Here is a 14,152-nt window from a genome sequence, read left to right on the forward strand (position 1 = left end):
TAATCTATTACAATAACAACTATCATACAAAAGTGGGCTTATAGAAAACAATACTTGTGGTGTTTTGTTTCATTAGTACAGGGGTTCTCAAACTGGGGATTGGGACCCCTCAGGGGATCATGAGGTTATTACATGGGGGTTGTGAGCTGTCAGCATCCACCCCAAACCCTGCTTTGCATCCAGTATAAAAGTTTGAGAACCACTGCATTAGTAGCACACTAACACAGAAGCAGAACTAAGCTCTGTTCACATTTCCACTGGAAACTTCTGTATCTAAGGCAGAAATATTTTCTTATTGAAGAGACAAGAGCTCAGCATGAAAGCAAACCTGTAATACCAAATTAGATTTAGCAATTTTTAAATTATAGTCAGGCAAGTAATAAAACAAAGCTCTTTAAGTAATGCTGATGCACACTGCACCATGGTGGTTCCTTCAGCAGGACTGTTATTGACTGACACTGTATTTACAGTATATAGCCAGTACTTTGCATTTCACAAGCAAATATTTTGTGAATCAAGAGAGTTTAATAGGACACCAGGGCACTATTGGAGCTATTAAGAGCTATCCTGCCTGATTTGCAGGTACGCTTCTACATTTAATTGAGGTTTTAGTTACATTGTTTAAAAAAAAAACTAAGAAAATTAACATATCAAAGGTATGCAAAAGTTATAATGCTAAAATGGAGGACTAAACAGGAAAGTGGGAACATACAGAGTTACAGCTGCCACTCCTTTCCAAGGAGAAAGTTAATCAAAATCTTTAGAAGTGGACATGGAGATGAAACCCCTAGATTTACCTGAGGCTCATGAATTAGATAAAACAGAGAGTGAAACTGCTAGAACACCTTTTACTTTTCTAACATCTGTATTGGCTGTCATATAGGAGCAGCGTTACTTTGGAATCTGAAAAAAAAGAAGTGTGTGAACTTCATTTCTTTATCAGCCACATATGGTTTCTGGTTACTCCCTTATTTCTGGATTGAATTCTCCCCTCACTGAAATCAATGGGAATGTAAGCATGTAACTGAGGGTTGAATTTGTCACTTTATATAAAATGTTACTCTTATCTAATAACCAGGCATTATGAAAGAAATTGAGGAAACAAATTGTAGTACTTCCTTTTTTTGTGTTGAAATATGACACAACCTAATCTCTGTTAATTTTAATTCACTTTTCCTTTAAAAAAATATGGGCACATCTAATAGTATTTTATGTCATTTCACATACACGTACTGTTTATGTTAAATAAACCCATACCAAAAAAAGTTGTGGATTAATTTAGTGCACATGAAAGTGAGGAATTTAGAGCACTGCTTTGAGCCAAGCATATTTTAAACAGGTATTCTAGAATCTTCTCCACATAACTGTGACCTGCAACATCTCCATTCTTGTAGTTCTAGACTTTTGTTGCCTAAAAACTGATAATTGTACACCAAACTTATTTGCATATGTAACCTGCACAAGACTTGATTCTAAGCTTTTATTAGACACAAAGGCACTGACACAAAGAATTACAAAATCATAGAAATGTAGGACTGGAAGGAATCTTTATAGATCATCTAGTCCGGTCCCCCACACTGAAGTAGCACTAAGTATTATCTAGATCATTCCTAACATGTGTTTGTCTAACTTTTTCTTAAAAACCTCCAATGATGAAGATTTTACAACCTCCCTATATAATTTCTTCCAGTGCTTTACCATTACAGTTAGGACATTTTTCCTAATGTCTAGCCTAAATCTCCCTTGCTGCAATTTAAGACCATTACTCCTTGTAGTGTCTTCAATGGATAAGGATAACAATTTATCACCCACTTCTTTATATCAACCTTTTATGTACTTAAAGTCTGTTGTCATGTTTCCCAGTCTTTTCTTCTCCGGACTAAACAACCCATTTTTAAATCTTGTTGCATTCATCTGTACTTTCTCCAATTTGTTCACATCTTTCCCGAAGTGTGGTGCTCAGAACGGGACACAGTACTACAGTTGAGGCCTTATCAATGCTCAGTAAAGTGGAAGAACTCCTTTTCATGTCTTGATTATAGCATTCCTGCATCTCAGAATAATTTTTGGTTTTTTCCCCCATAATATTACAGTCTTGATTCACATTTAATTTTGATCCATTATAACTAGGGTTACCAGATAGCAACTGTGAAAAAACAGGATGAGGGTCGGGGATAATAGGCACTTATATAAGAAAAAGTGCCCAAAAATGAGATTGTTCCTTTAAAAATGGGACATCTGGTCATCCTAATTATAACACCCAGTTCCAAGTCTATTACGTTACATTTGTCCTTACTGAATTTCATCCTATTTAGTTCAGGGCATTTCTTCAGTTTGTAAAGATCATTTTGAATTCTAATTTGTCCTCCAAAGGGCTTGTATCCCCTCCCCTTGATTGCATCCACAAACTTCGTAAGTGTATAAGCCATTATCCAAATCAGTTATGAAGACATTGAATAGAACCAAACCCAGGATGCATCCCTGAAGGATTTCACTCACTGTGCTTTCCAGCTTGACTGTGAACCACTGATAACTACTCTCTGAATATAGTTTCCATCCACCTTATATTATGATCATCTAGGCTATGCATCCTTTGCTTGTGAGAAGGTCATGTGAGATGGGATCAAGAGCCTTCCTAAAGTCAAAATATATTAAATTTACTTCTTCCTCCCATCACAAGGCATGTTATCCTGTCAAAGAAGGATATTAGATTGCTTTGACATGATTTGTTCTTGACAAATCCATGTTAACTGTTACTTACCTTATTATCTTATAGGTGCTTACAAATTGATTGATTATTTGCTCCATTATTCTTTCTGGGTACTGAAGTTAAGGTGATTGGTCTGTTATTCTCTGGATTGTCCTTATACTCCTTTTTATCAATTGGTACTATATTTGCCCTTTTCCATTCCTTTAGTATCTTTTCCATTCTCCATAAGTTCTCAAAGATAGTCATTAATGGCTCAGAGATCTCTTCAGTCAACTCTCCTGAACTCTTTTCCCCTTAGATTTGCTTTCCATTTACCTAACAATTTTCTGAGTTTGCTAAAGTCTACCTTCTTGAAATCCATTGTTCTTATTTTGCTGTTTTCCCTCCTACCTTTCGTTAGAATCATGAACTCTATCATTTCATCATCACTTTCACCCAAGCTTCCTTCCATCTTCAAACCTTCACCAGTTCCTCCCTATTTGTGAGAATCAAATCTAGAACAGCCTTTCTTCTAGTCGCTTTCTCCACATTCTGTAATAAAAAGTTGTGTCCAATGCATTCCAAGAATTTGTTGAATAATCTGTACCCTGCTGTATTATTTTCCCAAGAGATGCCTGGGTAGTTGAAGTCTTCCGTTACCACCAGGCCCTGTGGTTTGGACGATTTTGTTAGTTGTTTAAAAAAGTCTCATCCACATCTATACTGTCATCCTCAGTTAATTGTATTTTCTAAGAAGGACGTAACTTAGATAGTGCCAGAGCCCATATACTGTACCTAAAATATGGAATTTGTGAAATATTTGTTAAATGTTTTAACAGGGTTTTAGTGTCCTCTTAACTGCTTTGCAGTTCATAATAACATTCTCCTAATTTGGTGTTAAAAGAATTATTTGTCTTTATTTTCACCTTCATTAAACTGGTCTCTTAAGTGAAACATATAATTGGGGCTAACATGTATTCACTTAACTGACTTTATTAATCCTATCGACTTCACTGGAACTACTCAGATAAGTAAATTGAGCAGGTTTTTGTACTGTCTAGCTGAGAATTAAAATATTGTTATAATACATTTTTCCTCCTCCATCTTTTTTAAAGGACTGAATGTTTTGACTAAAGACCAAGAAATCTATTATATCTACCAGTATTATCCTAATTGTTGTTAATTATGGGAGGATGGGGATTATAATAATGTCTGAAGACCTGGAAGGGAAAATACACATATGGTAAAGCCCAAAATGTTAATTCTGAATGGATTTTATCAAAGACTGTATGACTTTTCCTCCAAAAGCACCATATGCCTCTAGCTAATGTTCATTTTACAACCAGCTTTACTAAGTGTGCATTGTGTCTTCACCTCCCAGAGGGCAATAAACTTTAATAGACTCTATGATACAGTATTCTCTTTCTGACTGCAAGGGTCAAGGTGAGTAGTTGAAAAAACAGGCAAGCTAAAAATAAAGAACATCACTGTTTTTTTTTATAAACAGGTAATCAGGGTCTAAATAGAATGCTTATAATTCAATTCTGTCAACAAAACACAACTGGAAAAAAAGAGCTCCCTATTTGTAATTGCCTGGAAAATGCTTACATTTTCTTACATTCTTCTGTGAAAAACAGCTGTACATTTCATCTTTGTAGCAACTTCATGTGCTCCAGGGTGAGAGGGGATACCATAAAAGTTTCTAAATATAGAAATAAATAATTTGTAAGCTGTCAAGTTTAGGGCAAAGAGAGAAGCTACTGAGCTTTTGCTCATATTTTTAACAGCATTATATCCTGAACATCACCTATTTGGGAGTAAATGCTATTTTAAAAAATGGTCAAAATAACCCCCAAATAATATAATTGGTAACTGAAAAATACTGGGTATTTTTATTACACCTCTAATAAAATAATAATATGCAGTATTACTTCCATCTGCAGAAGATTTGGGAAAGATACGCAAAGAAATATAGCTTTTTGTTTTTCTCTAAAACAATCAAATTGATTGGAAAATGCCCTTACATACATACCAAAATCAGGATAGTTGAAATTGGAAGTCTGATTCACAGTTTCTACTCATCAGGATTTAACATCATTACATAGAAGCATCAAAGCTGATGTCATCAGATTTTGATAAATCTCATAGAGTGATTTTTTTTTTTTTAAAAAAAAGCAAGTCTGTGTTTTGACAGAGAAGATGGAGATTTGATTAAAGCAGGTTTGAGCAGGCTGTGCCAGAATGTCTGTCATAGCAAACTAAAGGCAAGTGGAAGAAACAGCTAGCCCAGTGAAAGTAATGGCATAGATAATAAGTGGATACATTTTTCAGAAGTGCCTAAGGCCTAAGTTCATAAAAGTTTTTAGGCACTTAAGTCTGTGCTTAGGTGCCTGAGTCCCAGATTTAGGCACTACTGCAATTCACATAACTTCCACTGAACTCTGTAGGTGTCTAAACTCATTCTGCATCTAAGATTTTTTCAATAAAAAGTTCCCTAGGTGCACGTGTGTTTGTCACTGGGCATGTGCACAGCTGCCCCACTATCTCCCATCTAAGCTTCACAATGATTCGCAAGTCAGGTAAAAATTGGCTGCCTAACTTGCATGTGGGACCCAATCCAGTATGCATACTCAGAGACTGCCTACTGGATTCGACCTCTTAGGTGAGTTCACACAAAACAGAGTGGTGGCAGCCAGCTCTCTCTCTCTCATAACACCTAGCCCAGTAGTTAGGGAAGTCACCTGGCATGTGGGAGACCCAGTCCAAGTTCTCCTCTGCCTGATGAGATTAAGGGATTTGAACAAGGCTCTGCCACCTTTCAGGTGTGTGCTCTATCCATTGGGCTATGGGATATTTTATTATGAGGCCCCCTTCAACTTTTCTGCTGAAGCTGTTTTACTTTGGATAAATAATTAAAGAGTCATTGGAGAAGGAGGACAGGATCCTGGGTAGTCATTCTTATGGTTTGGTGCTCTCTGTCTCTCTCTTTCTCTGGCCAAAATGATGCTTTAAATATTTCTCCAAAGTGCAATGGCTTCAACAGGAGAGACTGAGGGAGCCCCACATTACAGTATTCCAAAGCCCAATTGTTAGAGCACTCACCTGAGAGTGGTAGAGTCTTGTTTAAATCATGTCTCCTCAACAGTGTATGTGTGTGTAAGTATGTCTTCTGCATCCTTGATGACTACCCAAACCACAGTCTAACATTGATAAAGTATGGGGTCCTCCTTCTCATCTTCTCAACCTCTGTCCCCTGACTTCTTGCAAAAACTGCCTTAGGTTCCTAACTCCAAAGAAGGTTCATGGTTGTGGATCAAAAATAGAGACAGGCACCTCCCTGCAGCACAGGCTCAGGTGATTATCTCCATGAGAGGGGCAGGGCTTATGACACACACCTCTCTCTGACATTGCCAATAGGCTGTATAGCTGACTCCTCACCTAGTGCGCTGGTTTTTGTGAACCCCACTCTAAGTTGCCTATCTCTCCCCACTCATTGTATAGGGGAGCATAGGCACCTAACTCAGGCTCTGTGAATCACTATATTTCTGTGATTTTTTAGGCACCTAAAAGATAAAACCATCACACCACCTAAGTATCTTTGTGAATCTATGGCTAAGTGACTTATTATGAACCTAGCCCTTATTGACTTTTGGTTGGACTTAGGCTTCTAAATTCTTAGGTACTTTTGAGCATCGTACCCAGTCATATTACACTGGGATAAACACTATTTTTTTTTACATTAGATCATTCTTTCTTTCCTTCTTAGTAGTGCTACTTAACATGAGTAATAGTGGCACAGTACAGCATGAAACATCTCTTGATTTCTCAGACAGGCTTTAGTGAAGTTACTGCAGAGTTCAGTCTAATTTTAGGAAAAGTAGTTTCCATTATACTATAGAAGGACAGTTTAACGAGTTTGGGTTTCTTTTACATCGGGCCAGATTCTGCCATTCTTAGTCATAGTCATGTTAAACAGCATCTTACTCTGCAAATAGTCCATTTATTTCCAAGGGACTACTCCCAGAATAAATTGCCATTCAACATAAAAGTATCAGAATCTAGCACATAATTATTTTTTTTCTGCTGCTGAAAAGATTGTTTATGATAAGATGCTTGTAAACAAGTTTTTTAAGGACAGATTTTTTGTAAATATGGATATGAGCTAATACCTAGATTTTCATTAAGCTTGCATCTTCCTTTTTTCTTGTTCAGATATGATCCAAAAACTGATACTTGGACAATGGTGGCTCCATTGAGTATGCCTCGAGATGCAGTTGGTGTCTGTCTTCTTGGTGATAAATTATATGCAGTGGGTGGATATGATGGCCAGACATACCTGAACACTATGGAATCATATGACCCTCAAACTAATGAATGGACGCTGGTACTTTTAAACTTGTTTTATTTTTTTTTTTCACAATGAATTAACGTTCGTAAGTAGCTGACACTGCCATAGCTGTAAAATTATGCCTAATAGCAGGACCGGCTCCAGGCACCAGCATTCCAAGCTGGTGCTTGGGGCAGCATTCTGCAAGGGGCGGCGGTCCCTGTTTTGCCCCCAAGCAGCACGCCGAATTGCCGCTGCGGAGGGTGGGGGCAATCCATGTGCCCTTAGGGCGGCAGGCGCATTTCCGTGGTGAGGGCAATTCGGCGGCAGCTTCTATGTTTAGCTGCCCAGGGTGGCTTCAGCTAAATATAGAAGCTGCCACTGAATTGCCGCCGCCGCGGAAACGCGCCTGCCGGCCTAAGGGCACACGGACTGCCCCCGCAGACAGCGGGGGCAATTCAGCACCCTGCTTGGGGCAGTGAAAACTGTAGAGCTGGCCCTGCTAATAGTTCAACAACTATTATGATACGAGTTTCCCCAGAAGAAACAAGAAAAAAGTGTCTCCTATGAAGCCAAGAAGAGACAGATAAAATCGTTGCTAAAAATATTATCTAGCTGTGCTTTTAATAAAGTTTTTAATCTGTCTAATTTTCAGTTGCAATGGTATTTTCAGTCTGAATTTTCAGTATACTGGTTGAAACTGAATCTGTAGTTGTCAAAAGTGGCTCTGGTGTTTTGTTTGGTGACACATAGGTCATGCAGATTTCTTTCTGGGAAAGCAGTTTGTTCCATTTTTTTACCATGTAGAGTTTTCTATTCACTCTCTCCTACCATTGTCTTAATATAATGGACACTATGAAATACGATGAATGCTGAAGTATAAAAAATGTGACTTGAAATATGGAATATACAGCTGTGGTATGATGGATGGAACTAAGCTGATGGCAGAAGAAACATAGACTGGCATGATTTACGAATGCTTGGAATATTTTGGAGACACATAGCAATGGCTTTCTAGTATATTTTGGAAAAGTTCTGTTTCTTATCACTCTGTCTCTTTTTGTCATCACTTATTGCTAATGAAAATACAAGCATATGATTTATTGATTATGCATCCTGTGATATGATAGGCCAATGAGGAAGAAAAATTTCAAAAAGGCATAAAGGTATAACAGTCCCCATAAAAAAGTCTGAGCAACTGGGTTTTGTAGAATTCAGTAATAAGAAAGCTTTCTGATTTTTAGTTTTTTCTGGAGTAGCCATTATGATGGTGCTAGAACAATGAATGAACCACCTAATCTTCCACAGGCCATGCCGTTGCAGCCCCACCCTTCTACAGCAACTAATTATGTTCATGGGTTGAAATAGCAAGCAATAGCCCCATTATCCTTGCATACAGAGTAGGAGTCAAGTTAGGAACACTGGAGCCACATGGTTTTGAAACTAGTAACCCTGACTTTTACACATCTGGCTCCTGCCTGCTTGGGATCAGACTGGAGACTTTCTCCACAGTATTCAGAATATGGAAGGCTTGTTATACCAATTATATTAGACCAGTAAAAACCAGCAGGATCTTATTAAAGGGGACAACGCAAAGATGCCACATTTATTATGATAACAATTTCTGACTAATAACTAATATTTTAATTCTTATACACACACATTATACCTATTACCTATACACACACACACACACACACACACACTTACATTATACCTAATACCTATACACACACACACACATTCACACACACACATCCACATTCATTAGGTGTTCTGCAGCTGCTGCATAGTTACCAGTCCTAAATATAGCTTAAGTTCATGGCTTGATTTTGCAGTTTGGGTTCGTAGCTTGTGGCAGCTAACTGGCCAGGAAAGCTGGGCACAAGGACAAGCTGGATCTCTGTTGGGCAGGCACTGATGTCCTTCCATGTTGGCAGCAGAATGTTACCCAGAGTTTCTTATCTCACCCTTCTTTTTTATAGGCTTTTAGTTTGGATTCAAAGTCTATAGGTCTTGGTGTGTCACGCTGCCTCTAGGTTTAGATTGATCACCCATCAATTGCAGGCATGACTTTCAGCCTTGGACCTGGCTTTGATCTTCCTTCTGTTGTTCTGTTGTCCTTTTCTTTTTAGGGTGGATGCTTCTTACTTTGTTTAGGGCTGTTGTCCAGGTCTTCAGCCGTTGGTATTTGAACTTTATCTCATCAGGACAGGCTGGGGCTGGAGGTTGATTCCATCATTCATACATACCTCATTCACACATCTAAACTAAACTAATAAGATTACAGCAGGGTTTGCAAAAATGAAGGTTGGAGGAAGCTTTTACAAAATGGAGTGAGTGTTTTAAAATGGGGTTTGAATTACAATATGGAACAGAAGTTACAGTATAGGCAAGTGTAGTGAATGGTGAACAGAAGTTACATTAATTAAGTGAACAATTGAAAACAATTTCATTTATCAGTCCTACAGGCTTAGCAACTGTTCTCATCCTCCACCTCATGCAGCCTCACCAAATGAATCAGGTATTGCAGAAGTCTTGCTTCAACCCTCTGCACTGTGGGTTAATTTCACCCAGAGGACAATCAATGTATGTGAACATTGATATAGTTATCTTGGGAATTCTTTTTCCTGGTTAAAGCCTTCACAAATTGCTATGGAAAGCATGAGTGAAGTATCGCACAGTCTAGTAATCTAATAAATATGTGTGCCTGTGCATATATCAGTGCACAGACACCTGTTTTTGTCAAAGTGAAATTTTTTCTAACTCTGGATTTTAAAAGATTATAAAACAAGAATTGAACTGTATACTTTAGGATTTTGTTGTGCTTTAGTGTAATTTAAAATAAATCTTATTGTCTCCCACTGATGGATACAAGATTAATCTGGGTACTTCCCACTAATCCTCTTGGGAATGTCAGGCATAAATCCATTAGGACTTAATTCTACCACCTTTCCTCATCCTGTGTAGTATCTTTCCATTGAATGAGATTACTAAGTATAATAGACATTAGGAAAAGCGGTAGAATCTGGTCCTTATTTAATGAGGTGAGAATAGACTTTACTATGGTCTTATAAAAAAGAACAACGAATCAGCACTGTCTTTGATTTGCATATCGTTTTGATTTGTCATAACAACATGTCTTAAAGTCTGAAGGAAAAATCCTGCCTTCAGCCATTTTGCATGTAGCATGGCCATGAAGTACACAGTAGGTCACACTTCCTACTGCAGCATAAATGCTGCAAAAGCAACCAGAGAATGACTGAATGACAGCTTTTCATATCCTGGATCCAGGCCGTAGGAAGGATTTCTGGAGCCACATGTTCAGTGTTATTCTGGAATCTTATTGTTCCACCAGCCCGACAGAAAGGGAGACTTTACTACAGGAAGTCAATGCTATTCATTGGAATTCATCTTGCAGGAGAGGTGGAATTTTAAGGCTCCATAATTCTATTATAAGGTCCATAGTACAAAGCATATTTCCTTAAAAAAGGATGAGATTTTGGCCTGTATCAGCACCTCAGTTTTTAACAGTTTGGTCTTTATTTGTGGCTTTGTGTCTTATCCTTCAATTTCACCCTTAGTGGCCTTTGAAGACTTATAATAGTTCTGAACTCTACACTGGCATAAGTGGAATATATATAATACACTATCCATATAAGGATGCTATTCATTGTTCGGTCAGGAAAAGTAGTGATAACACCAATGATTCCCAAGATTACAATTCTAATAGTTTGGTTATGTACAGTAGTAACATTATGGAAAATCATATAAAAGGTAATTTCCCTTACCCATACTACAGTGTAATTTTTAGCTTTCTCAGTGCCTTGTGGGTGCCAGGATGCTTATTAAAATATGTTTAAATAATGATTTTAGATTTTAAATATAATTTAAAATTCTCATGAAGTACTTTCCACTCCTCACTTTTTAGTTCTGCCCTTCATCTGTAGTTCTGATAATTTGGCCTGTGTTATACAGGAGGTTAGACTAGATCAGGAGTCGGCAACCTCTGGCACTTGGCTCGCCAGGGTAAGCACCCTAGCGAGTTAGGCCAGTTTATTTACCTGCCGCGTCGGCAGATTCGGCCGGTTGCGGCTTACACTGGCCGCGGTTCGCTGCTCTGGGCCAATGGGGGTGGTGGGAAGTGGCTCAGGCGAGGAATGTGCTGGCCACGGCTTCCCATTGGCCTGGGATGGTGAATTGCGGCCAGTGGGAGCTGCGATCGGATGAACCTGATGACATGGCAGGTAAACAAACTGTCCCGGCCCTCCAGGGTGCTTACCCTGGCAAGCTGCATGCCAGAGTTGCTGACCCATGGACTAGATGATCACAATGGTCCCTTCTGGCCTTGGAATCTATTGTTTTTGTTCCATCAGAATGAACATAGTGTCACGTCTTTCTTCATAATTATTGTCCCTTAAAATTCTGGTGTCACAGACTGACCTAAAGTGCATGTTTAAGAAAGATGGTCTTGCTGTTGAGGTGCTGGACTAAGAGTCAAAAGGTCTGTCTTCAATTCTAGGCTGTGACATCTTGTGTGACCCTGAGCAAATTACTTATTCTCACTGTACCTCAGTTCCTCACGTGTAAAATACTTCTTTTCTCCCGCTATTTGTCTATTTAGTCGTAAAGCTGATTCTGCCATCTAACACATATTGCATAGCACTGTATTCCATCATGGAATGTTGGGGTTTGTATGTTACATAAATTTAGCTGGCAGAAAAACACCTCAAGTGGACTCTCAAGTGTTACCTTAAAATACCACAACATTTAAATCATTGAGACAAAATAGTGTTATTACAAGAATTTGTGGCAAGCACATAGTAGCAGAAGCTATGAGTCATCACTGTATCTGGCAGTTATTGCCATTAAAATGTAACTTTTGCAAAGACCACAGCAGTAGCCCAATCACTTTCTATCCTAAGTATAAATGGACACTGGTATTGCAAATACCAGTTTTGATAGCTGTGGGGAAATGTAAACATTGCTACACTGTGTTAAATGTCTTTCAAAAACAATAGAAAGCAAGTCAGTTCCATGGAAAATATTTCATGACATATTTTATATACTATGCAAGAATAAGAGAAAAGCAGTTAATCAAAAATAATCAGGAAGGGAGCTATCCCCTAAACCCAAAATGCTAGTTTTTTTAAAATGAATTATTTGTATTATAGTAGGACCTATAGCTCCCAGCTGAGATCGGAGGCTCTGTACAATATACAGATAAGAGATAATCCCTACTCCAAAGAATTTACAACAAAACAGACAAAAAGCTTGCTCAAAATCACATAGAGAACAAATGGCAAAGCCAATAATCAAACCCAGACTTCTTGAGTCCCAGTCTAGTGCCTAATCGTAAAACCATACTGCCTCCCTATCCTCCTTATACTTTTAGCTGAGTACTGTATGATAAAAGCAAGTAGTTTGAAAATTACAGTACTACGATATCACTGAGTTCTGTCTACTTTTGGTAGTTCAGCTGCTATTAATGTTGACAGTTCATGAATAATATGTGCCACAATACTTCTGCCATTTCTTGTGTGATTTTCTGTTAATTTGCATATTTTTTTAATGCAGATGGCTTCCCTAAATATTGGAAGAGCTGGTGCCTGCATCGTAGTCATCAAGCAACCGTGACTTTGTCAGCACTGCTTTGGATTTTACTGACTGTGAAATGTTTATTTTTCTATCAGACAACAAGAATGATAACTTTGTGAAAAGAAGGATTTTCATAGTGAATACTCTGTTGATCACAAAGTTGAGGAAATTTGAAAATGGGAAAGATTAAGGATTTATTCCCTGTCCAGTCATTCGAAACTGTTCAGTCAGTGAACAAGAAAAAATCAGTCTGTTGTAGGAGCAAATGTGTAAACGTACCGCAGTAAGTTCAGGTACTGTTCTTGAGAATGTGTACTGCAGAGCTGCATAACTGGAAGCACCCAGGGCTAGCTCTTCATAAGGAGCAGAAGGGATAGGAGAACAGTTTTCATGAAACAAAGAGGTTTGACTGTGGAACCATCACAGCACATTCATTTCCTTTTTCAACTTTGGTTTTATTAATAGGAAAAGTAGACATAACGTGATGTTTTTCTGTCAAAATCTTATCTTCAAAAGGGTCATGGCTTTCCCATTTAGACATGTGGTTAGACAAGAAGAGGGAATCAGTTCTGATTAAAGTAAAGAGGAAAAGTTGAAAGGTCTGAATATGTGAGCACTCCTACTCATTTAAAATGATTAAACTGCTTCTCTACAGTCTGAGGGAAAGTAAATGAAAAAATTAAAACAACACAATGCTTGTTTCAGTAACGTTGGACTGTCCCTCCTTGTCAGAGTTGAGAATCAGAGGTTGCCCTGAAATCATATCCAGAGAATTAGCACAAACTCAATGCAGAAAGAAGAGCAAGCTTTTCAGTCCCATTGAGACTTTGTTGCAAAAAATATGAGTCCAAGGACCTGTCTCATAAATCTACCTTAATCTTGTATTCAAATAAAGCATGTGGGTTCTGGGCACATTAAATTTTTTATTCATCTTCTGCATGTAGAAGCCTCTGGAAGCCTGGAAGACAGCTACTTCTATTCTATTCTATCATTTAACAGATGAAACATGACTCGGCAATGGAAATTTCATTTGGCTAAGTTTGACAGAAGCCTCATTGCAGATAGAAAAGAGGGATAAAAATGTCATTGTTTTTTCTTTTTCTCAAAACCATACACTCAACTTTACCTGATTCTAGATGCCATAAAACCCTTCCATTTTATTACTGAAAGTTATTGCAAGTAAGGGATGGATTAGAAATGTACGCAAGTAGAATAAGACAATATTAGACCATCATGAGCTAATGCATTCTGTATAGAAAATGTACCAGACCCTTGTGTGCTTCCCGTTAAGGTTTATCAACTACAGTAATAAAACTACATCATGCTTTTGAGTCAGCAATAGTGCTGAGTTTCATATTTTCTAATTGCCCAGTTGAATCAGTTTAAAACCTAATGGAGGGTGAGGATCCCAGAGATCACAGCATTCGAGAAGGCACATGAAGTGTAGGGAATGGGCCTACTGGTAGAAAGCAATGTTTTTCTCTGAACTAATGCAGATCTCTTAGGAAAAAAGTTTGTAGTTCAATTACAGACATCAC

The 14,152-nt window shown here is 38.1% G+C and overlaps 1 protein-coding gene across 2 annotated transcripts in view; it reads left to right on the forward strand.

Moving 5' to 3' along the window:
- The window catches only part of KLHL1 (kelch like family member 1), a 476,546-nt gene extending 463,843 nt beyond the window's left edge, over positions 1 to 12,703 (forward strand). For both annotated transcript variants that reach the window (XM_050948454.1, XM_050948465.1), the window contains 2 exons: positions 6,902 to 7,073; positions 12,594 to 12,703. In XM_050948454.1, the coding sequence (XP_050804411.1) occupies positions 6,902 to 7,073; positions 12,594 to 12,653 (232 nt within the window). In that variant the 3' untranslated portion in view covers positions 12,654 to 12,703. The remainder of the gene's footprint in view (positions 1 to 6,901; positions 7,074 to 12,593) is intronic.
- The last annotated feature ends 1,449 nt before the right edge of the window (positions 12,704 to 14,152 follow it).

This window comes from Gopherus flavomarginatus, chromosome 1 (genome assembly GCF_025201925.1).
Source record: "Gopherus flavomarginatus isolate rGopFla2 chromosome 1, rGopFla2.mat.asm, whole genome shotgun sequence".
NCBI classification, from domain to species: Eukaryota; Metazoa; Chordata; order Testudines; family Testudinidae; genus Gopherus; species Gopherus flavomarginatus.